Below are 25,689 nucleotides of genomic sequence, written 5' to 3'. Positions count from 1 at the left end.
TTTACTTTTATACATTGTTTACTTTTATACCCTTACACTATTTGATTTAATTTCATGTTTGGAAAACTGTGACTTTAGTAAAATGTTTGCTCAAATGCTTATTTTAAATTTCTATAATATTGTAAAAGTTCTTTCTGTAAATATTTTGTTATTTTTTAAACTAATTTTATCTCTTCTGTTGTGTAAAAAATCTAATTTTTTTAAATTTATTACTGTCTATTGCAAAAAATTCACTTTCTTTTGCTTTGAAAGGAGCTAATCATAGAAAGTAAGAAATGTTTCAAATTCTTTGCTAGTTTTTATGTTTTTTAAATAAATTTTATTTTTATTTATGAAACTAATCCTTAAGTTTATTATTAGTTTATAAGCTTTTCAAAAATTTTTTTATTGCAAGTTTAATTAAATTGAAGTTTTAATGTGTTTTGAAAGCTTACAAATTAAAGTAAATTGATGTACTCATTTTTTTTTATCTACTTTCAATTGAAAACAATTTGAAAGCTTTGCACAAAGGAAATTTATTGTTTATTTAACTAAATTCAAAACTATAAGTTTAATGAATGTCCTAATTGTTTGACTTTTTGTTTATGTAGTTAATGGCTGAAGATTTAAATCGAAAAGGTCAAACCACTGTCATTGAACTTGATGAAACTCGTGATCAAATGAAAATCATGCAGCAAAATTTTAGTTCAATCGAAAGTGATTGGAAAATTCAACTTGAAAAACATCAAAAAAAGATCGATGATTTAGAAAATGTTATGAATGAATTGGAATTGAAATTAAAAACAAGTGAAGCTACAGTAAAAAATCTAGAATCTACTAGGTATGAACTGTCTGTTAAAAATGCTGATTTGCAACAAAAAATTGTCAATGTTCAGGAAAGTGCTTCCAGACAGTGTGAACAATTTAACAAAGAAATCCAAGGTACATTCTTTCATTATTATTATTTTAAAGTAATAATATGGTATAGTACATTTTAACTTTAATTACAAACACTTATACAGGATGGTTGAAAACTAAATGTCGAAAATGTAAAGGTTTGTAGAGGGGATCGAAATAAATTGATTTTGTGGAGGAAGTAGCATTAATCACAAGAGAGGGAAAAGAAAGTTAACAAAGCAAAAACCATTTTGGAACGATACAATTACATTAATTTACAATCAAACAGTTTACAATAATGTTACAATTTGTTAGTTTTCCATTGCTCCTTGAAAGAGGAACCACCAACAGCAATGCAAGTTTCATAACAGTGCATGCATCAGTGTTCAATTTAAGCAAGAGAGCTCTCTATTGACTCAACGTGACATCTTCTCACACTCATTCATTTATGAAATATGCTTATTTCGGTCCCTTTTACTGCCTTTGCATTTTTAAATTCTCATTTTAACCCACCCAGTGTTTTTGACTTCTATTAATTAAAAGTATTAACTATAAAATGTTTTTTAAAACTCTTTTTAATGACTGCAATATATTTCTCTTTTTATAGCTTTCCATTTCAGGACCTGATTTCTCAGAAGGCCTGGGCTTAGGTTCTTTCATGTCTAGGGGCCCCTGAATGTTACAAATATTTTTTTTATGTGTGTTTTTTTTAAGAATTGTCTGTTAGAATTATGAGTTAACAGAAATTGAAATAAATATAACCATGAATTTACAAATATTTAATAATTTGCTAATTTTGCGTAAAATTTTTCTGTTATTGAAATATGATTATCAGAATTTCTAAGTAGTGTAATCCTCATTTTATACTGAACTCAATTTTTTAAATGGTGATTAATATATTAAATTCTATGTACTACATTATTTTCCTTAGGATTTTGGTCTTGATATCTTTAATCAAATCAAAATCCTAAGGAATCCTATTTTGATGATAACAATTGCATCATTTCTTTATTATTTGATTATCTATGTAAATGGATCATCAAATTACTGTTTCAAAACTTGATAACTTACAAAGATTTTTCACTTCTCCATGTTTGTACCTTATTTATTTATTTATTAAGCAAATGAAAAGCTTTGTAGAACACCTTAATGCATAACATCTTTTTTCTTTCTTCGTTACAACACTAGTTAATGTGCTCAAATGTTTTTAAAATGTTACTAAACATTTTTACACTGTACTCTTTAAATAAAAGCCAAGGATCAAAACTCAAAAATGTGTATTGTGTTAGATGTAAAAGGTGCCCACAAATATATATAATATGTTGGTCATTTATTATGCACCATTTCGATAGTCCATTTAGACAGGTGGTCAATTTATGAAAAGCAATTGTTTATGTCGATTTGGTGTTTCATTATCGATATTTACTATAGCCAATTTCAGCAGGGTTGTCCAACTTTCCAAAGTGACAAACTTAACTGGGTTACCCTCTATTTAATTCACTTATTACTATTAAATCTAATAAGGTATATTTTTAATATTTTATTTAAATTTAATTTAAATCTTTTTTTAACAATTTGATGCTTCTAACAATTTGATTACCTTAAATTTATTGAAGCATTTATTTTCCTCTACGTTTAAATTTATTTAGACTTATTAAAAAAAAACTTGTTTTGCGGAAATTAGTTGAAAACAAGTCAGGAACTGAATTTAATTTTAATCCTTCAGAATTAAAGTTCTGTTTTCAAAGAGTAATTTTTATAGTTTGATTTAAGTAATATGTCCTTTTTTTTCATTTTAAAGGTGAAATTGAAGTATTGAAAAAAGATTTAGATGTTGAGAAAAAGCATAGTGCCGAGCTTCAGAAAACTTTGGATGAGTATAACGCTGAGTCTCAAAATAAAATTCTAAAAGCTCGAGTTGAAGAACGGAAAAAAGCAAAGAAATTAGAGAGAGAATTAAATGAATTAAAAAATGTAAGTTGAAGTTTTAAAAAGCAAAATCTAAAAGAACTGTTATTTATTTCTGAAATATCTCTAGTTAATGAAATACCATGTTTTAAGATTTAATATTGTGCATTTTTATTTTTACTTGTATACTTTAAATATCTGCATTATTTTTATTTATATAAGTATATTTAAATAATTGTACTATGCATATCTTAGTAATATAATCTGTATTAAACAATTAATATATTTTATTTTTGTTTTTTAGAGCAAAGGTAAATCGGAAGAAATGTTAAATCTTCAGCAAAGAGTTGCAGAGCTTGAGGAAGAAAAAGGCTCTTTACAATTGAAGTTGATTGAAATTGAAGATCAAGTTGCTCAAATAGGTATAATTTTCTGAATACTTTGTGACCATCAAACTAATTGAATCACTAATTGTTGTAATCACATAGTGTAGTTGGTGTGTTGAAAATTTTAAACATTTAGATGTAACTTTAAGAAAATATGCATGAAATTGATTGCATAACTTATATATATATATATATATATATATATATATATATATATATATATGTATATAATATGTTAAAAAATATAGAGAAGGCATGGAAACAATAATAAAAATTATGAAAAGATTTTTTATGAAAAGATTTAAAAAAATATTTAAGAATTTTATTTAAGAAAAATAAAAAATTAAAAAATCGGAAAACAAAATAATGAAAAAAAATATAATCTTGTCATCTGTTTTTTTAATTTTTTATTTATGTTTAAATTGTTTTTTGAGGTGTATTGATATATATTTATAAAATATTAGAGAAGATTCCTTTTTGCTGATATAATTGTGTGAGCTGATGACAAGATTATATTTTTCATTATTTTGTTTTCCGACTTTTTGATTTTTAATTTTTTTTAAATAAAATTCTTAAGTATTTTTTTTAAAATTTTTTTTTTATAATTTTTCTTCTTTTTTCATAAATATTTATTATTTTTTCCCAAGTTTTCTCTGAATATATATATATATATATATATTAAATTTGCATATATAATTTTCTGTATATCTTATAGTTTCAAAAATAGTATCTAGGTATTATAAAGTGGATGTGATCTGGGTGGTTTTCTCAGAGACATCAAGTAGCTAATCTGGCAGTTTATTCCAACCAGTTACTAACTAATTCCTAACTAGTTTCAAAGCATGAAAATCCTGTTTTAATTTGTAGAGTATCTGATTTTGTTGTGCTTAGTAGTTTTGAAAATAGTGCAGCTGAGGGTGTGGTTTGTAGTTAAGTCCCTGTTCAGAAAACAGATATAATTTGTAAACTATTTATTTAGTCTAAAATAATAAGAATTGCTGCTAGTTTGGCTTTATTTATTTATTTTTCTAAGTGTGATAATACGATAAAAGTGATAATACAGAAAAGTAAATAATAAAAGTAATAGTTTAAAACTGTTGTGACAGTAAAAACTAACTGTGTTTTGTGTCAGAGAATTTTTTGAAGTCCCCTAAAATATGTTTGCGTCATACATTGTATTGGATATTAGATGAGCACTTAATTTTTCATATGTTATTTACATGCATTTATGCATACAATTAAGATTCTCTTTTTCTTTAAATGAAGTATCTTTGACTAAATCTTTGCTATTGACTTTTTTGTATTATTTATGTAGGATGAACGTTATTATTGAATTCAGTCACAAGATTACAAAATAAGTGCAGGGGTGATTGTATTACCCCGATATGTATTGTATTACCCTGTTATTACCTGTGTGTATCCTGAAATTCTAGATTTTTCGTATCATTCTTCCTGGTCTAAAAATTAGAAGCAAAGTATGCGATTTCTCCCTGAATATTGCAGAATTTCGTGTATCTCAAGACCATTGGTTCGTCGAATTTCAAAGCTGAAGAAAGCTAATGTACAACCAACGAATACAAAAAAAAACAAAGAAAAACTGAACCTATTTCTAATAGTAACTACTGGAATAAGTTTTGGCATTCGTTTTACAGTGCAAGGTTAACTTTTGAAGTTATTTTTTATCATTGGTCTTCATGATCAATAAACATAATGAATTAAATATTTTGATGGATTTTTGTGTAGTGTTTGTCCAAAATAATGTTGATAATTCTATGAATAAGTGCAAGAATTGTTTTTTAAATTTTGTATTTTTTAGAGTATTATGAAGTTTTATTCTTATTTGCTTTTACCTTAAATTTAAAATATTTTTTTAATCATTAGAAAATTTAAAAGAAGTCAACGCAGCTGTACAACAGGATTATGAAAAAGTTTTAATCAAAGCTGAAACTTATGAAAAAGAAATAAAAGAATATCAGTTGGAAAGTAAAAAATGGGAAGCAAAATATGAAGCATTGCATTCTGATTTTGTTACTGTAAGTTTGGTTTTATTTTAAACCAATTTTTAATATTTATTGATAACATAAATTTTTTATTTCGTCAATTATTGTAGATTCTATTTTGTGTTTGTCTGATTTCAGCACTGTGTTATTCAGCACTGTCTGATTTCAGCACTTTTTATGTTTATACATAATTTGAATGAGGTGATGGATAGTGATTCTCATTTTTTAATATTTTATTATAATAAAAGTTACACAGGAATAATCTTTCTGAATATGCCAACTTAATTTTCATCATACTTGGTCGAAAAATAATAATTAAAACATACTCTCCAAGTTTTGAGGTTTTTGTAAAATAATTTTTCTAATAGTAGTCAATTGAAGCAGAAATTTTTAAAATGAGTTGAATTTTTCTAAATCTTTAATCAGTACTCAAAAACATGATATGTAGTGGTGGCAAAAATTCTTTTAATTCTAATATGTCGATCTTGCTACCACTAGAAAAAATATCTATACTATGGAAATTCTGTAATAGTTGGGAAAGTGTGAATTTAAAATAATAATTTTTTTAAAAATCATTAAAACTATTTAAAGTTTATTTATTCTTTAAACATGGTGCATAGCGTTTTTAAAAAGTGTTTATTTTTGATTTTCGTTTTTTAAAAGTCCTTAAAGGGGCTTTTTTATTGGATGTTTTTAAAAAGTGCTTAATTTCTCTTTTCAAAAAATGGGACTTTTTTTCATTACCATGTCGTTTTTAGGCATGTATTATGACGAAATGTGGTTTTCACGTTGTTTTATCCAAAGTTTTTACAATTCCTTTGAAATAATGCATTTTGACGTACCGTCAGTCTGTAAAGTATGAAAGCACCAATAATTTTACATGTTTGATGAAATATTTAGCTGGGTTCAATAAAATTCTTACACTCTCATGTGCAACTCTGCTACATTTTGCAAGATGTTCTAAATTTCAGGCTTCATTTTCCACCCTCTGAAATAGAACCGAAAAATCTCTCGATCTTTTTATGGTGGTTAATATAATCATGAAAAGAGTTCTTAGTCAGGAACTAGTCATTTTATCATGATCATGTAAAGTCTGAAGGTTATTTTGCATTTTGTTAATGTATATAGTGCTTAAAATGTTTTTTGAGTGCTTAAAAAAAGTACTTAAAAGGTGCTTATTTTTTGTTGAAAGATTTGGCTACGCACCCTGTTAAAAATTACGTATTCTTGTGTAGCATTTTGTTTTTTATTTTCTTTTTTAAAAGTTTTTTAGATTCAAATTAATTTCTTATTCATTTTGTTTAAAGTGTTTTTCATTCCAGTTTGATGTATGACCTATCATTCAAAATTGATCATACTAGGTTTACATTTTTTTACAGATCCAAGAAAAATTCAATATATTGAGTCAAGAACATTTCAAAACTCAAGAAGATATGACAGCTTTACTTGAAGATAAAAGAAGCATTGAATCTTATCATGTAAGTTTGGTTTTCCTTTTGTGGAAGAAGAAAAAAGTTATTTAGTCTCAGCTGTTTTGGATTTATATTAAGTGGATAACCATTATACAGTGTATCGTCAGATGTTCACAATATTTCTATTTATTTGATGTTAACATTATTTTTAGGAAATGTGAAACCTTCTGTGTTATCTGCTTAAATATTACACAATAAAAATTTTTTTTTAAATGAAGATTTCTAAAACTTCTTGAAATATTTTGATAAAATATTAAATAATAAAGAAGGAGTTATTTATACAGTTATTATAGTCAAAGGAGCTATTATATTAACTTATATTAATATTACGCCATTCTTCTCAAATAGACTTGCATAGTTTTTTGTAGTATAAAGGTTACAGTTTACATCATCTGATAGAATATGCCCCTCTATCTACATATTCATGCCATCCTAACAAGTTAAGAAGAAAGTAACTCATAATGTATCTAGCTATTTTTTCAAAACTATCTGTCACGTATGTAACTAGTTATCTAAAGAGTATAATCCAATAACTTGTGATAAAGTGTTGTGTTTTACCTTGTACCAATTTTTCTTACTTTAAAAAAAACAACAGTTTTTCTGAAGTGCATAATGGAATTTGTTCATAAAAAATACATTAATAGACAAATGCATAATGTATTTCCCACAAAATTTTTATTATTATGATTTTCTACATAAAAAAATAAAAAGTTAAAATTGGTCCTAGATGCAACACACTCCCCTTGTCTATATTTTGTCTGAAACATTTGATTTAAATTTAAAACTATAATAATTTAATGAACAGATTCTTAAGTTTGAAATAGAAATTTTAAATTTGTAATTGAAATCTACTCACCATTTAAGCATTAAATAGGGTAAATTGTGGGTATTATCTGTACTTGTTCCTATTTATGCCTGTATATACTTTGTTTTAAGCATTAGATTTTATATATTTTAGAATGACTTAAAGGAAAAGTATAGTAGTCTTGAAAATAAATATAATGAAATGGCTCAAAATCTACAGCAAGCAAAAGATGAAAAAGTGGCTTATGAACTTAAAGCAATTGAACTTGAAGAAATAAGAGATAGTGAGTATCCTGCATTCATGCAATTTCTTTTTATATTCTAGAGAATAATGCTGAAATAAAGAAGTATTTAGCATTCATAAACAATCGTGTATCTTCGTAAAGGAAATGTATTTTATAACTTTTATTCTATTTCATACTCGTGATATTCAGTTCATACTTTGAGTTTTTCAAATTTTAGATCCTGTTTGTATGAGTACATAAAAGTTTTGTATTAGATCTGATTTTCTAAATAAAGTAATGTAAGCTGTTAATTGATAACTGAAATGAAAGAAATTTTTAGCATTTAAATTCTCTTGCATAAAAAACCTACTAATAGTTGACCTAGCTGGACATGTCTCTTCCACGTTATTTAATCATTTAAATTTGTTATCAAAGGTTTTCATTGAAATGAAAATCAAAAAGAAACACATATAGACTTTGAAGTTGGAACTCATAAAAAACATGTTCATCAGGCAATAAATATTAGGAGTAAAGGAAAAGCATTTTGTGTCTTTGCCCTTAAATTTGGTTTAATTTGTAAATATTTTTTATTTTGAAAATTCTATAAAAATAACTACATTATTCTTTTATGAATGTCTAATTTTATTTTGTCATTTTTAAAAATTCTGCTTCATTATTGGAAAAAAAAACTTAAAACTGTTTTTGCATTTAAGTTTACAACTACTCTCAATCTAGCACATTAATTCAGAAGGATAATTTTAGAATGATTGAATAATTAAAATTTTTACAGCATAAATATTTTTTTTTTCATTTAAAAGAAATTAATAAATCTTATTGTCTGAGCAAAAAAATAAATAATAACATTAAATTTTAATTTTCAAAAAAATAAAATATACAAAATAAAATAAAATATTGAAAATAAAAAAATACAATAAACAAAACGATACAGTAGACAAAATAAAATTAGCAAAATAAAACTAATAAAAAATCAGATGAAGCTTAAATAAAAATTAAACTTAAATTTTAATAATTCATTTACATTTAAAAAAAGAATATAGTTTTAAGTTTGTATTTTTCTTTCTGTGAAGGTTATTTTTTTTTCATTATTCATTATAAAAAATTATTTTACAAACTTCGCTATTTTTACAAATTTCTGATTTGTTATTAAAAAGTCATATTTTATTAAGGTCTTAATGTCAAATGATAAATATTTTTCAAAGAAATTTTTAGGTGAAATTGTGATAGAAAAAAAGTAGTCCTTTATTGAGAACCCTAAGTTTGATCACATATAAAATATTCTTGTTATATTATTATTATAATATTCTATATATATAAGTGTTGTAAAATCCTTAGTAATGTAATTCTATGTTTTTGTTTTACAGAGGATGAGGAGCGTAATAGAAGACTAGCATCTAAAATCGCAGACTTAGAAGAAACGTTAAATGATTCGAGTAGACCTTTCATTCAGCTGGAGAAAGAAAATTCAGAAATTAAAGATAACGTGCGGATTTTAGAGCAAGAAAAACATGAGCTGGAAAAAGAAAAGAATGAAATAACTTCAAAAATTGCTTCATTGGAGATAATACTTCATGAAAAAGAAACTGAATGGTCAATGGAGAAGGAAAAATCTGCTGCTGACATTGCAGATTTGAAAGTAAAACTGAAAGCATCGGAAGATAATTTGGATTCCAAAACTGCATTCTTAGGAGATTTAGAAAAAGAAAAGCAAAATGTTGAAAAAGATATATTGATGATTCTCAATCTCTTTAATGCTAAAGATGTGAAAGGGCTTACAAGGGTAAAAGACAATTATGAGGCTATCATTCTTGAAAAAAATAACTTAGTGTCAGATTTGTCAGAAAAGAATAACATAATTCAAGCTTTTACAACAAATAATCAGGATTTACAATTCTCTATTGATAACCTAAAAAGTAAATTGGATTCTTGTGAGTCTGAATTATTAGAATCGAAAAACTCAATTTCTGAGAAAAATAGAGAAAATCATAAGATGTTATCAACAATGCAAGACAAAGATAACACAATACAAGCTCATGTGGAAAGTAATAACCATTTACAATCATGTCTTGACAAACTTAAAAATGAATTATCTTCTTGTAAATCTGAGATTGAAGATCTTAAAGCAGTTATTCTGGAGAAAAATGATATAAACAATAAATTATCTTCTGATTTAGAAAATAATTTATTAAATATGAAGCAGTTAGAGGAAGTTTTATTAGAAAAGGAAACACTTCTTTCAAAGTATAGTGAGCAACAAAATATCTTGAAAGAGAGATTGAATGAAGCTGAAATTTCAATAAACTCTGAGAGTGAAAAATCCAAAGATAAAGTAAAAATATTTTTAGACCAAATTTCAGATTTAGAAAAAGAGTTAACTCTTTTGAGAGAAGAATTAGATTCTAAAAATGAAGTCATCACTGCTGTGAATTCAGAACTCAATGAGATATCAACAAAAAACAAAGACTTGCATGAAATATGTGAAGAAAAAGATAGAACTATTCATGAAAGAGATGCAACTATGAAAGAGATGTTGCTTGCATTAGAAAATAAATCCTCTGAAATTGAAAGCTTGAATCGGAGAATTGCTGATTATGAAAGCATGGTGCAATCTAAGGGAAGTGATGTAAAGGAATTACACATGAAACTTGAAGAAAAAAATAAAGTAATTGAAGCAAAAGAAGAACACCTGAAAGAGATGGATAAAAAGGGGAAAGAATCGATTGAACACAATAACTTATTGAAAAATTCATTAAGCAAAATAACGGAAGAACTTCACTCAATGCACTCTGAATATGAAGAAAAGAAATCTGTACTTGAAAAACAAAACTCTGACTTAGTTTCAAATCTTTCGAATGCTCGTGAGGAAATTAATAGTTTAAAACAATTATTAGAGAATGTTCAATCTCAAATGAGTGAAAAAGAAAATCTGTATCAAAATGTAATGAAAGAAAAATTGATTCTTGAAGAAAAAACAACAGTGATGTCAGATGTGACAAACAAAATGCAGAAAGATTTGGAGATTGCTTCGACATCATTGCATAGTTATAAGAGTCAATGTGAAGAATTTTCAGAACAGCTCCGATTAATGAGTAATGATCTTCAAGAACACATAAGTCTGAAGCTTGGACTTCATGAAATCATTTCTTTCCATAAGCAAAAAGTAGAAAATCTAACAGATGCAAATAAGCTACTTAGAAATAACGTTATCTCATTGCAAAACAGCTATTCAGTTGAAACTTCAAGGATGGGTGAAGAAATAATGTCTCGTGTGCGAGATGCTGAATTACTGATAACAGTTATTCAGGCTGACAACTCCAAGCTCTCTGAGCAGTGTGATTCTTTGCAAAACGTTGTAAATGATAATATTGCATTAATTGATGCTCAGAAGAATGAAATCAATTTGTTACAAGAAGAAAAAGTAAGTCTTGAAAATGAGAGTGCAAGTTGTAAAAAGCAAATAAAGTTGCTGGAAGGTAAATTAAAAACTGTTGAAGAGGAACTAAACATATCTAATATGAAACTTTCAGGTGAAAAATCGGAAATGGAAGAAATGCTACATAAAACTCTTGCTGAAAATAAAACACTTTCAGATGCCATTTCTGAATCACAAGAGAAAATTGAATCAATGACAGAATCAAGTAAACTCCTAAAAAATAAAGTGGCTGAAAAAGAAGAGCTAATATCCCAGCTGAAAATTCATTTGCAATCTCAGCAAGAAGATACTCAAAAATTGCAAGATTTGTTGTCCAAAAAAGAAGTGGAAAATAGCTCTATTGAAACTAAATTTATGTATTTAAGCCAGTGTAGGCAGCATTATTGTTCTCTTATAAACTTGCTTAAAGCATCATTTCAAACTGACATCGATACATCATTGCTAGAAAGTGATCAGCCAAATGATTCTTCTTTAGAGAACTTTGAACGATGTTCAAAAGAAATATTTCAACGTAGCTCAGCCTGTTTATTAGAAAACCAAAATAGCATCACTTTTCTTAAAGAAGATTTAAAAAAATTGAAAGAGGAAAATTCTTCGTTATTAAATAGTTACATCACTCAAAAGGAAAACATTGCAAACTTAGTGTCTGAAATAAGTGGAAATATGAACAACATGGATTCTAAATTTAATTTAATGGTATCTTCTCTAAGTGAAAAAGAAAGCAGTGTAACTCACATGAACTCAAAAGTTGATTCATTTAAGCTTAAATTTAAAGCATCAAAGGATATTTTAAGTGATTTAGCTTTATCCCTTTGTAATTTAAACAGGAAAGCTTGCAATCAAATTGAAAATATGTACAATTTCTTTGACTCTGATGCACTTTTGAAATTTGATTATAAAGAGAAATTACTTCACCTGCGTGAAATGTCAGCTATTGAGGATAAAGATTTAAAAACTATTGATGTCATATGTTCTTCCACCATAGATGAGTATTTTAAGTTAACTGATCATCTAAATGACTTGCTTGTCGATAAAAATGACTGTATTGATAAAATTCACAAAGAAAAAACAATGCTTCAGGAAGATTGTGATACTCTTAGAGCAAAATTAACTGACTCCCTTGCATCTGAAGCATCTCTTAAAAAAGATTTTGAGTCAATGAAATGTCAATTAGAACAATTTTCCCATGAACAGACCATCTACTCAGACTCAAGTAATTTGAAATTTAAAGAACTTGAAAGAGAAGCAGAAATGCATAAAAACAAATATCATGAGCTTCAAGAAAATATTAATTCTCTTGTAGAACAAATTGAACATTACAAGCAGCTTATCCAAGAAAATACAAATGAAAAAGCTTTACTCGAAAATTATCTTGATCAATTGAAAGTTGAAGTGAACGAGTTAACAATCGGAAAAGCTGAATTTCAAATGTCTATAAAGGAAAAAGATATTTTGATTAGTCAGCTCGGGGAAAAAATTGATTCCCTAGCAAATGAGTGTACTGATGTCTCATCCAAGTATCAAAAAGTGACTGAGGAACTTAAATGTACTTCAACAAAATTAGAACTTGAATCCACTGAGAAAATGCAAGTAATTGACAAACTATCATCTTTAGAGAAGGCTAATAACTATTTGAAATCGGCTGTAAAGGAAATTAGATACTATTTTACTGAAAGCAAAGAATTTAACATAACATCCTTAGCTGATTTATTAGATGAGGATAGTGTAAAAATTCTCTCTGATCTGCATTCATGTCTAAGCCTGGAAAAATCTTGCTTGACAGAAAATAAGATTTTAGAAAACCAAATCGCTTCTTTAGAATCAGAAAACAGAAAAATCTCAGAGGAATTAGAAGTATTTTTGAAAGAAAGGAACTCTCTGAAATCCAATGAAGCAGAAAATGAATCAATGAACAAAATCATCCCAGTTGTTGAAACTCCAATGGAACAAAAGCTTGAATCAAACCTGATTCAACAAGCCTCCTCTTCTGTACCAGAGGCCACCTTAAAATCCCTCGAAGAACAAAATAAGTCTTTAAAAGACGAGTTACTAGAATATAAGAAGAAGTTTGCAAAATTGCTAAGTAAATTGAAGCATTTTAAAGATGAAAAAGAAAAACTGAATGAAAAACTAAAAGTATCAGAAATAGCTAAATCAGAATTTGAAGATATTAATGCCAAAAATCTAGATAAAATTAACTTTCTTGAAGAAAAGATTGCATTGCAAGGGAACGAAAAAATTACCTATATGACTCAAATGCAATCACTGGTAGAGCAAAACAAGTTTGATGTAGGTACTTTAAATTCTGCTATTTCTGAAATGAAGGAGCGCTATTCTATTTTAGAGAAAAACTATTTCAAAGCACAGCATGATTTGCAAGAATACAAGCAAATTTGGGAGCAAACCAATGTTTCTTATGAACTTTTAAAAGAAGACAGTGAGCGTCTGAAATTAATGGTAAAAAATCTAAATGAACAACTTGAGAGTGCAAATTCAGTTATATCTGATTTGAATCTTCAAATTGGGGAACTCAAAACAGAGAATCTCCATTTAGAGAATGAAGCTGAGAACCTAAGAGTGCATGCCAACATGCTTCTATCTGATAATGATGCATTTCAGAGTTGTATTGAAAAGCTTAAAACGAGCAAGAACTCTTTAGAGAAACGAATAATAGAAATGAAAGAAAAGCATGATTCAGATCTGACTGCTATAGAAAAGGATTATGATACAAAATTGAAAAACATTTGTCCTGATGAAAGCAAAACTGTTGAGGCAGAAGCACGTGCTATTAAAATAGAAAATGAGTGTGTCACTTTGAGGTCTCAATGCACAGATTTACAACTGCGTCTTGAAACCCTCCAACTAGAATGTGAAACTTACCAAAAGAATTTAAATTTATTGGAAAAAGAGAAGACTTATTTCCAACATCAACTTTCTGAAAAGTCGTCTGAACTGCAGAAAGTCAAAATCAACTTAAATGATGCATTGAGTAGAGCTAAATCCGATCTTCCTCCAAATAACGAATTATCACAAACTAGTAAAGGATCTCAAAATCTATTGCAAGAAGAAAACAACCAGATAAAGTTGCAGTTAAATACCCTCATTGAAGAGTTAAATTTTACAAAGGAGATGAACACATTTTTGCAACAGGAATATGCCTCTAAAGAATCTTTATTCAATGAGAAAATTATTAAGCTTGAGCAACAACTGCAACAAATGCAGTCTTCACCTACTCAGTCAGTTGGTAGAATGAGTCAACCTAATGTAAGGCATTTGGAGAATGAGCTCCAGCAGGCTATGAACAGTCTGCACAATCAGGGCTTAAGATGTGAAGAATTAAGCTTGGAAGTTAGCAAGGTAAATGTTATGATTTTACTATTTTTTTTTCTTTCTTTTTTTAAAAAAACTATAAATTTCATTTTTGTATGAATTTATTTTTAAATTGCATAGAACTATGAGTGAGCAAAATTATGATCTTTTTATACACAAGTACATAGTAAAGCAATATGGATCACTTGATATGGCTGATATTTTTGATTTAAGAATTTTCAGGGTTTGGGGTAGGAGCTTTGATAACTTAAGCTAATATGCAGGAAAAAGCTGTAATTTTACTAATCAACTAGTACAACTAGTGTTGAAATTTATTGCTAAATCACTATGTTTCCTAAATAACAGAATTATTTATATCACATCCATTTTTAGGTTAAAATATTACTGTTTACGCTGTGTTCTGTTCTCTGTTACTGTTTCTGTTAGAAGCTTCTATATTTCAAATTTTGTGATAACCAGTTTATGTTTCCATGCAGATAATAAAGTCTACTCTTATTAATGTAATTTTTTATTCACATGTTGGTGTTTTTATTAAATTTATTTTCTATATTTATTATTTTTTTAGTGGCCTCAATTACTTTAAAATTTAGTGAGATTTAAAATATTAAAACAAATCTGTAATTTATATGAAAAATAGTTGTGACATTTAGTCTTTTTTTGAATTTTGTAATGATAATGCTTTTATTTATTTAAATGTTTAATATTAAATTATTATTATATTTTAAGTTATTTGTATAGATAGTATTCTTTTTAATGGCATCAGTGGAATTAAACTTTGACTAGGTTATTTTCTATTATGCACATCTATCTACAAAATTTATTGTTAATAATGTTTTTGTTTCTTGTGACAACATACACATATCCAGACAAAATTCTAAGTGAAATTTTCTCTTCTTAGTTGAGATTTTTAAATATATATGTTTTGTTTTTACAGCTATTGGAAGAAAGGAACATCTTACAATGGAAAGTACAACAGTATATGCAGTTGAATCCTGGTGTTACAATTGACCAGGATAGCTTAACTTCTACATCAGATCTTCAATCAATAAAGGTATTCATACATTTTGAACATTTTGATTTTGCACAACCATTTATTCAATTCTTTTTATAATTTCTAATTGAAAAGAGTACTACTATTTCTTTTTTACATTTGTTGTTTAAGGCACTTGATGCATGCCTAACCTTTTTCATATACCTTTATTATAATTTTTTCTTCAGTCTCTTAAGTCAGTGTAAGGTTGTAACTTTTATAAATAAAAAGGTGGAAAATAAAAATATTCTTTGCTTTAGTTTCCAATTTTTTTTAAATGTCCACTATTTTATTCATGATTAAGAAAAAAACATTTTTATTTCCTTTTTTGAACCTATTATTAAATTTGCAAATTTTAACTGAAATGTTTTTTTTTAAATATTTTTTTTAGAAAATTACAGAAGATAATTACAAAAGACTGATATTTATTATTTATATTACTTATTATTTTTGGAAATAGTTAATGAAAATAAAATTGATAAACTACATTGAGTTGAAGCTATTATCTATTACTTTGATTTTAAACATAAAACTGAATACATAGGTTAAAGCGAAATGAAGTTTTGATATTCTATTTCAAATATGAGAAACATAAATTTTATTTTACATAAATTTTCTTCAGTAAAAACGATTTGGCTCTTGTTGTAAAAGGTTTGATTGTAATTGTTCCGTTTTTTTCTGCAAAGGTAACACAACAGCAGAGCAAAGTAACAAAACCAGCAGAAGCAAAATTAAAGCAATTTAATCTATTTTCTTTTTGTATATTTTATTTAACTATTATAATTAACTATATTATTACATTTTTAGGTTGAATCAACTGTTCCTGATAAGCAGTTAGCAGCTCTCCATGAAAGGTATGTTAAACAAAAGAGAGAAATGAGTTCTAATTAACAATATTCTCCAATTTCCCCAGTTAAATGATTGTTGAAAAACTGTGATTATGGAATTTATTAAACAATTCACCTCAGACATGTACTTCTGAAAAAATTTATGAGAAAAATAGCATGAAGATTAATCTAAATCTAAAATATATATTGTATTTTTTTCTATAAAATGCTAATTCTATGAATTTACTCTCTTTGCAATTTAACAAATTAAAAATAATGGAATTTTATAAGCTCATTTTTGTTTTGTTTTTAGCTGTAATTTTATCTAATTTTAAATGAAATACTCTTAGTTATGAATAATATATCTTAATTTTCCGTTTTGTTATTAAGGTCACATAGGTTAAAGCGAAATAAAGTTTTAATATTCTATTTCAAATACGAGAAACATAAATTTTATTTCACATAAATTTTCTCCAGTAAAAACGATTTGGCATTTGTTGTAAAAGTTTGATTGTAATTGTTCCGTCTAAACAATGTCTAAATCTAGTTATGAAAATCGTCATATTCATTAATTACATGTTTATGCACGAACCAATGAATGAAAAATTTAGTACTTGAATAATTTTTTATATTTATTAATTTATGTATTATTTTTATATTGCTTTTCTTTCTTGATTTTAATGACAACTGTTGATATGTTTTGCAAGAAAGCTGGTATAAATTCACTATTTTCATAAATTATTTACAATACTGTACTATTTAACATCTTGTTAAATTTCTTATTCTATATAATAAATTTCTCTTGTTTTACTCACTAACTACTTATTATGGAAAAAGCTGAAACATTTTTTTCTCTTTGCAAGTAGATTAATGGAAAGTGAAAGAACATGCCAGGAGTTACGGAAAGCAAATGATGCCCTCGATAGAGCTCTGATCAATGAAAGAGATCAAAAGAGAAGAATTGAAGAGGAATTAGATTTAGCTAAAGAACACATTACTGAGGAAACTAGACCATCTGACGAAGTAAACATTATCTATCTACAATAATTATTATTGTAGTTTTTTTATTGTTTCTAAATCAGGTATAGAAAGTTTCTTTGACACTAGAAGGAATGGGAGAATCATTTTCAAAAATGAAGTATCAATTATTAAAATAATTTTTAAGTAGTTTATGACTGAAATTTAGTTTAAATAATAGCATTATTTGCCAAGTTATTTATACATAATTTTTAAATGAATGAAAACTAAAAAGTAAACATAAGAAAAATATAATTCAATGAATTTCTTCAAAAATTGTATAATTGTAGTTTTTTTTCCAGAACCATATTTAAAAAAAATATTATGAAACCTACTTTTATAATTATTAGGCATTTTCGAAGAGCCAAGATAGAATACCGCAGACTCACTTGAAAACAATTGAAATCATTAAATGTACATTACGAGTTACTTACTGGTACAAGACTTTTTTTTCGGCATATTTGCCGTCATTGTCAAAGCATTTGTTAAGTCTGGGTCCAAGCTTTTATATTCCATAGTCATAGAACTTTGCGGCCTGTTGTCGGAACCATATTCCAACTTCAGTTTTAATCACATCGTTATGAAAGTTTTTCCCTGCGAGATGCTTTTTCAGGTTAAGGAATAAATGAAAGGTCCGAGCTATATAGCAGATGATTTAAAATTTTTCATTTGAAATTTTTAAGTAGTGCTTTGGTTTGAAAAGCTGTGTGAGGACAAGAACACAAGATTCTGATTCACATCTGGAGAGATTCTGAATTAATGCAGATGTTATAAAGACATGCTGCTCAATCAAGGCTCACCATAAAAATAACAAATGACCTCGAGGGAAAATCAAGGTTACTGTTTATGTTGCCATCATACTCACAAAAAAATTTCTTTTGCTGCTATCTGTGAAGCATCTTTACTTTCAAAAATGCCGCGCACATGAGGAATTGTAATAACATCACAATCAAATATTTATACAATTACATTAACAGGTCACATACTTAACATATACAATGCTGCAAATCACATATTGAACATAATTACCAATAGCATACAAATTTTTGCAATTAAATACTGTTAAGTATGAATACTCAAACCAACTGTTATATAATTTGATGAAATATAGATTTTGAAACTCAATATAAAACTAAATTAATCTGAAAATGCTTTAAAAAATAGATATCTAAAATATTTAATTTTTGTTTTATTTTCAGTATCGCATTTTATTGGGAGATGTTGCTGAACCAGAAATGCTTGCTGAAACTAACTATTTAATTAGTAAGTTCTTTTATATTTTGTTTTAAATTGGTTTTGCACTATATATTTTTTATGGTTGTCATTTTTATGTTATAGTTTTATAAGCAAAATTTAAATATGATAACAAAATTATGGAGTATTTATCATTAGCTATGTTTTTCTCGAGTGACATTAATTGAAAAATCACAAAGTGTATCTTCGAATGTTAGTCAAAACTTGAGCCAACTTTCAAAAGTATGTTAAGGGTAAAGCACATAAATGGACATACTATAGTTTCACAGGGTGGCCACCCACCTGGAAAACCTTGAAAACCTGGAATTATCAGGGAATTTTTTTATACTGGAAAAAACCTGGAAATATCAGGGAAATTTGGATAAAAACCTGGAAAAATCAGGGAATTTTAAAGAAAGGCTGGACATTTTTTCTTTGATAATTTTTTTAATTTCACTAATTTAAATTATTTACTAATTTTCTTAATTTAAATTATTTCACCCATTATACCCACTTTTTTAGACGGAAATGTATCGCTAAACAGTTGAAATATCATTAACTTAACAATACTTTGTCTGCATCAAAATTTGCTCCATTACAGCTCTGTCAAACTAGAATACCACATAAAATTCTCCCACGGTTTGCTAAACGAATGCAGAAACCTTTGACCGCTATGGGACTGTGCAATTTAGGAGAGATTCTGGTGGAGATGGAAAAGGGGATTAGGATATTAGCTTCTGTTTTTAAATTCTGTCCTTGGGCTGAATCCATTTATGACTCAAGTTTGTTCCGATACTTTAGTGGTAATTTTTTTTTTCTATTTTGACAAAATGTTTTTGTATTTTTAACTTCATAAAATTCTCCAAAAATTTTTGTTTATAATTTAATAATAATAGATTTTATATTGCACTCTTTTTCTGAAAGCTTTTCTACTCCCATTTAAAGAAATCTGTAAATTATTTTTTCTCAGCAAACCAACCAATCACACATTTTTTTACAATCGCTAACAGCAATGTTTGTCGATAAATCGTTACAATTGTTGCATTAAGCTCATTTTTTTCTATTTCATTTTAACCTTTTATAACATATTTTAAAAAAAATGTTTTTTTTTAAAGAACCAACTATATATTAATATTTAATTTTACTCTTTTGTTGGTCAACATATATGATTTTTGATTCAAAATTTTCCACCAAAACATTTGAAAAATAAATAAAAAATCTTGCCAAATTGCCAAAATAAATTATTTTTCCAAGATGATATGTTAAAAAAATAACATTTTGAATAAAATATTTTATGATATAGACACTTTTCTTGTACACATCCTACACTTTATAAGAAAAAGGAAACAAAAACCTGGAAATTTTAATATTTTTATCTGGAAAACCTGGAAAAATCAGGGAAATTTGAAATCTGATTTGAGTGGCCACCCTGGCAGTTCTCTAAACAAGAACCTTTTTTCAATTTCTAAATATGAAATGCATAGATGCTGAGGAAAGTGGTATGTTTGGTGTTTAGACACTAAGGAAGGCCTTTGTTTAGAGAACCGAAACTATAGTATGTCCATTTCTGTGCTTTATCTGTTCTTTACTCACGTTATTTTTTACTCTAATCTATGTAGGTCTAAGTATACCCTATCCTTTTTTTTGGACTCAAGAGTATAGTTCCTAAAAGTTCCAGTTATTATAATTTGACACTAAATACATAAAATAAACTTTATAATATTTGGCTTCAAGTATAAATTAACCAAAATTCTTACATCAAATTCAGGGTTAAATTTTTGACAGTTTTATGAAAGTGCTGTAGGTAAATAATTTTAAATAAAATGTAAAAATTTGTTGTTAGCTGTCTCAAAGTATTATATTGATATCTTTTATATATATATATATATATATATATATATATATATATATATATATATATATATATATATATATATATATATATAGCTAAAAAAAAAGATAAAAAGGATAAAAAAAAAAAAGGAGAGGAAAACAAGGAAAATTAAAAAGTTTTATTTACCGCGCATAAGCTGCAATGTATATATACATATATATTTGTTTAAAAGTAAATTTTTATTAAGTTTTCCTTTCTGGTAAATATAAGTTTCTTTTTCCAAATTTAAAAAAAATATGTCACTAAAGAACTTAATTTCATAAATTTCATAATTTTCAGGTCGAAATGTAAGGACACATGCTGATAAATTCCGTAGGTGGATAAGGGGCAGAAAGTAAGTATCTTATTTATTCCAACTGCTTAAAATGTAAAATTTTTTTAATTTTACATGCTGTTTGCTACAATGCAATATAGTTTTAGCCCTACATCTTGATCATGATGTGTTCTTCAATTGATTTTGGTTTCAATTATACATGTTTGTATTTATATTAACTATCAATGATTAAAGATAAATCATAATGTACCAATGATTTGTATCCATGTCAATACATTACCCACAGTATAAAATCATTTATAGAGATCCAACATATTCATTTTTTTATGTTCTTCAAAAAGATGTCTCTCATGCATTAGGAAATGACAAATACAATAAATATACTGATTTAATTAGAATGATTTTATGATGAATTAATACTAATGATTAAAATTAATAATTAATTTCAATTGTAATTATAATGAATAGAAAATTTCAATAAATTAATAATATTGATTAAAAAAGGTTCAGCTATACATTTTAAATAAATAAGTTTTCTAGATAGATTTTGATGAAAAAACTTTTTTTAAATTTGTATTTTTAATTTTAATTTTGTACATTTCATTTTTCACAAAAGATAAAGAAATTTTGCTCTACACTTTTTATACTATAGATTAATGTAGCTTAAAGAGTTCTCTTTGCTTCTGATATTAAATTATAGGAAATACTGGAGTTATTTATGATTCAATATAGTATTTCAATTTCAAAGAAACTTATGATATATTTTTTAATTACCCTTTATAGTTTTATACTTCTTTGTTTCTTTATCAAACTTAAATTGGTTATATAAATTCCATTTGTTTATATATTTCCAGAAAGTTAAAAGAGCACTAGAAGTTATTTATGACTCAACATAACACTTCAATTTAACTATATTCAATTTAAAAAGAGCTTACTGTATTTTGTTTACTTTTAGTTTTCAATTAACCTTTAAAATTTTATATTTATTTATTGATATCTTACTTCCTCAGTATTGCCACTGCCCAAGATTGGGTCTGGTCTTCCAAATTTGATTTTAGATGACCCAATCTGTGTCTTAGTTTCCCCCTCCATTTATTTTCAATGTATTTAGATTAATGTCAAGAAAGCTCAACTACCTAAGTTTAATAATTTTTTTTGCAGTTCAGTAGTTTATGTAGTACAGTGATCCCTTGTTTTTCGCGATTAATGAGGACCAGAACCTTCCATGAAAGCTGATAAACTGCGAAGTAGGATTTGCCCCTAGGAATTTTCATGTATGCGGGTACACGAATGTCTTAAATATGTTAACAGTATTTATACTTTACATTTTTAAGACAAAAATTACAACAATATACGTATTTACTTAAACGTGTCAGTGCTAATTAATAAGATTATTTACAAAACCTTATACCAGGGCTCGAAAAAACCCAGAAATTTTACCCGTCCCCGAGGACGGCTTGTCCAACAATGTACCCGTCCTCCTTTGAAACTAATCCGTCGCTTCTAAATAAATAAAAATATTATTTTCTCTCATTTATTACAAATATTTATGTAAATTGCACAATGAATTAGTAGTTCCTAGGATTACAAATGCTAGGATTACATTATACAATAAAGGAATGACTAGGTTATTAATAGTAACCTAGTATTTCTTTTATGAAATAATTTAAATGACGAAGGTCAAGTTATCTGGAATGTCAATTTATCCGAGGGTACTGCGTTTTTTGAATGAATCAAATATGATGTTTGCCAGTTCCACAATCAAGCCAATGATATACAGAGGTTTCTGCACAGAAATTTGAAATTTTTTATTTTATTTAGGTAGATGTTCATAATTGCGTTTAACGTTTCTTGTTTAAGATCAGTACGTATTGTGTTTTTTTGTAAGTTCATTGCTGAAAAGCCACTTTCAACCGCTGCAGTACTACCAGATGGAGATAACATCAATTCTAATGACAAAAATTGAAAATGTATCACGAACATCAACGAGAAAATGGCCGTCCGCACGGACGTCAGATTCGAGAAATTCGTTGTCCGCTGGGAATTTTTGGCCGCCGCGGAAGGGCGGTTTTTCGAGCCCTGCTTTATACAGTAATAAACAATAATCAACCAATCATGCGCCTTTATGAGAGCCCGTGGTATATGTACTCAGTGCCAACTCATCTCCTTGTTTAACATGCAGGGATCCGTCTCTCTTGCACATCAACATGAAACAACGTTCCTTTCCGCAACGTGTCTGCCGACATGATTGCATTTTTTCATTTATATTTTTGGATGAATATTTTGGAAAAGCCCTCGAAGCACTGAAGCCGCAAAACATGATGCGCGAAGTGGCGAGGGAACAGTGTAAATAGTTGTTTTTTTTATTTTGTTAACTGTAATTAAATGCCCAACCCACCTAAACCTTAGGATTTCTTAATATTCTACACATTTAATACTATACTCAATTTAAAAATAGCTTATTGTGTTTAATTTATTTTGAAATAACCTTTTTTTAACTCATATTTGTTCTTTAATCAAACTGAAATTGATTCTATAATTTGTTTTTAATCTATTTTCAGAAATTTTATTTGGAGAACAGTAAAGAGTCGAAACTATCCACAACTGATATATTTGTTTTATATTGTTTTTATTCATATTTGGCTTTTAAGTTGTGTTTTTAGCTAGTTTTTTTAGAACTATAGTTAACTATTTAAACATATATTTTTATATACTATAGTTGCACAAATACTCACCAATGTTTGGACAAAGGAAAATTGAGTTTTTATCACTATTTTAATCACATTTGCATTTGTTTTTTACATATTTGATCTATGATGTTATTTTTTAAATGGTATTGAACAATGATTTTATTATTCATACTGACAAATAACTGTTTCTTTGTTTAAATAGTAATTTTTATTCCATACAGTTATTTGTTTGTGACCACAATAGATATTCTGGAAACAGTGAAGAGATTCAACTGGGAGTTTGGGACCTGTTCTAAAATCTGATAATTTATTTAAAAATTAATTTATTAAAAAATAAACTAGTAAAATTAATTTATCATCTTGAAAATTTCAGTCTCAAAAATTTGATACATTTTTCTAAACAAAATCATTATTCCGAAATAAATAAATATCTTTTTTTCACTCTGTTTTTACACCCCCTGAAACAACCCCCAAAAAGTTTTCTTTAAGTGAGCAGATTTACAAATGGTTTTAATTAAGCCCAGTCACTGCCTGGAGATGTACTTTAGGTAATAGTTCATAATTAACAATACAAAAAAGCATTAATTTTAGTTTTTTTTGTGCAAATTTTTCTAGAAAGACTTTATTTTATTCAAGTCTTGATTTTTTTTCAAATAAAATAAAGAAAAAGGATTTAATATATTTTTTTGTAAATAAATTATGTACATATATATGAATTAGTGAGCCATAAATTACTGTGTTGTTGAAATATGATGTATATTTTTGTATAGTTATATGTGCCAGTTATATAAAAATTTATTTGTCACAATTTTTTTTTCAATTCAAAATTAATAATTGCATTTGTTTTACGCTATTGTATTTTTTTCTATGTCAGGAACATTGTTATACGACCTAAACTAATTGCTTACATTTTTTTTAATAAGTTTGCAAAATATTTGAATAAGAATTTTTGGTCATTATATTATTTATTTTTATATTTGCTTCTTATCTCATAAATGTTTTTGTTTTTTATTGAAAGTCATTTGTTGATTGCTTCTTGTTACAAAATTGATGCTAATCCAAATTACAATGCATAAAATGTATTAGCATCTCAGAAAATAGAGGATTAATAAATAGGCCATAAATTGAGGCAGAAAAAATAAGTTATAAAATCTTTTAGTTATATTGTTCTTTCATCTTCCTGATGGTATATGTATATCGAATTCGAAGTATAAGTACTATTCTTTGTGTACAGATAGTGAAAAATTTTATTAATTATTATTATTTATTTTAAACTTTCATTGATTTTTAATGGTACTGTTATACAACTTGTCAAAAGTAAAAAATTAGGTTTTTCTTATTCAAAAAGCTAGAGATAATAAATTACAATAAAACCTTAAGATAACTGGCATTTTTATTCTGACTTATTTCTGGTTGCATATTTGTAAATACTGTTACACTTTTAGCTAAAATTCAAAAGAAAAAAAAGAATATATTATCATTTCATGTTTAAATAGTTCCTATTCCTACCATTTCATTTTAATTCAGTTATATTTCTCTAAAATTATCAAATTAAATTTTGAGTTATTTAACAATGTATCTTTTAAGTATAATGTATTATAAAGATTATATTCTACTCTATCAAGTATGATTTTAAAAAGTAATATTTTTATTTAACATTTAAAATATGTGGCATGATTGTTGATATTTAAAACGCATATATAATGGCAGCTCTTCACTGATGATGATGTTGTTATGATATTAATGCTTTTTTTGTTTCGATGGAAATTGTATGCATTTTAATTTTACAACAGCTTTAAATGTTTTGCTCACGTCAAACTGTGATGAACTTAAACTGGCAAAAATTGTGATCCCATATTTAATTGCTTGGAGACTAATAAAGTATCTGTTTTGATTTTAAGAGTCTTTTTGGTAAAATGTTCGAAATTCATTGCTTTTTTATACTTTAATATAGCTGATATTTTATATTGATGCATAAACACTTGTTCGAATTGTGATAAATTACAAAAATTTCTTTTTCGAATTTTCAAATAATGAAAGCCCCAAAGGAATAAGTGACTTACACTGCGATTCTACAGTATATCTCTTAATGAAGTAAATTCATTCTATCTTTGAAATCTCAAATATATTTACAGTACTTATGTTTAGCTTTAACTTAAAAATATTAAGCTGTTATTTGTAAATACTATCAGCTTAAATTTTTCATACATATTACACAATCATACAAATGGTATCGAATTTCAATTTTATTAAAATTAATTTGTCTTGCATCA

General features: G+C 26.6%; 1 protein-coding gene across 4 annotated transcripts in view; it reads left to right on the top strand.

The window, feature by feature from the left end:
• Window positions 1–25,310, top strand: part of LOC107452936 (uncharacterized) — a 36,676-nt gene extending 11,366 nt beyond the window's left edge. For 3 of the 4 annotated variants that reach the window (XM_087165248.1, XM_087165249.1, XM_087165251.1), the window contains 13 exons: window positions 591–921; window positions 2,678–2,850; window positions 3,089–3,206; window positions 5,052–5,203; window positions 6,550–6,648; window positions 7,601–7,730; window positions 9,053–14,478; window positions 15,386–15,502; window positions 16,289–16,335; window positions 17,172–17,331; window positions 18,525–18,588; window positions 20,732–20,786; window positions 23,288–25,310. In XM_087165248.1, coding sequence (XP_087021374.1) covers window positions 591–921; window positions 2,678–2,850; window positions 3,089–3,206; window positions 5,052–5,203; window positions 6,550–6,648; window positions 7,601–7,730; window positions 9,053–14,478; window positions 15,386–15,502; window positions 16,289–16,335; window positions 17,172–17,331; window positions 18,525–18,588; window positions 20,732–20,786; window positions 23,288–23,393 — 6,978 coding nt within the window. In that variant the 3' untranslated portion in view covers window positions 23,394–25,310. The remainder of the gene's footprint in view (window positions 1–590; window positions 922–2,677; window positions 2,851–3,088; window positions 3,207–5,051; window positions 5,204–6,549; window positions 6,649–7,600; window positions 7,731–9,052; window positions 14,479–15,385; window positions 15,503–16,288; window positions 16,336–17,171; window positions 17,332–18,524; window positions 18,589–20,731; window positions 20,787–23,287) is intronic. The other variant, XM_087165250.1, reaches the window with a different exon arrangement.
• Window positions 25,311–25,689: the final 379 nt, after the last annotated feature.

The sequence above is a fragment of the Parasteatoda tepidariorum genome, chromosome 1 (assembly GCF_982258835.1).
Source record: "Parasteatoda tepidariorum strain Cologne lab strain chromosome 1, Ptep-v5.0, whole genome shotgun sequence".
NCBI classification, from domain to species: domain Eukaryota; kingdom Metazoa; phylum Arthropoda; class Arachnida; order Araneae; family Theridiidae; genus Parasteatoda; species Parasteatoda tepidariorum.
Note: the sequence above shows the minus strand (reverse complement) of the source record. Positions and strands in the feature narration are given on the sequence as shown.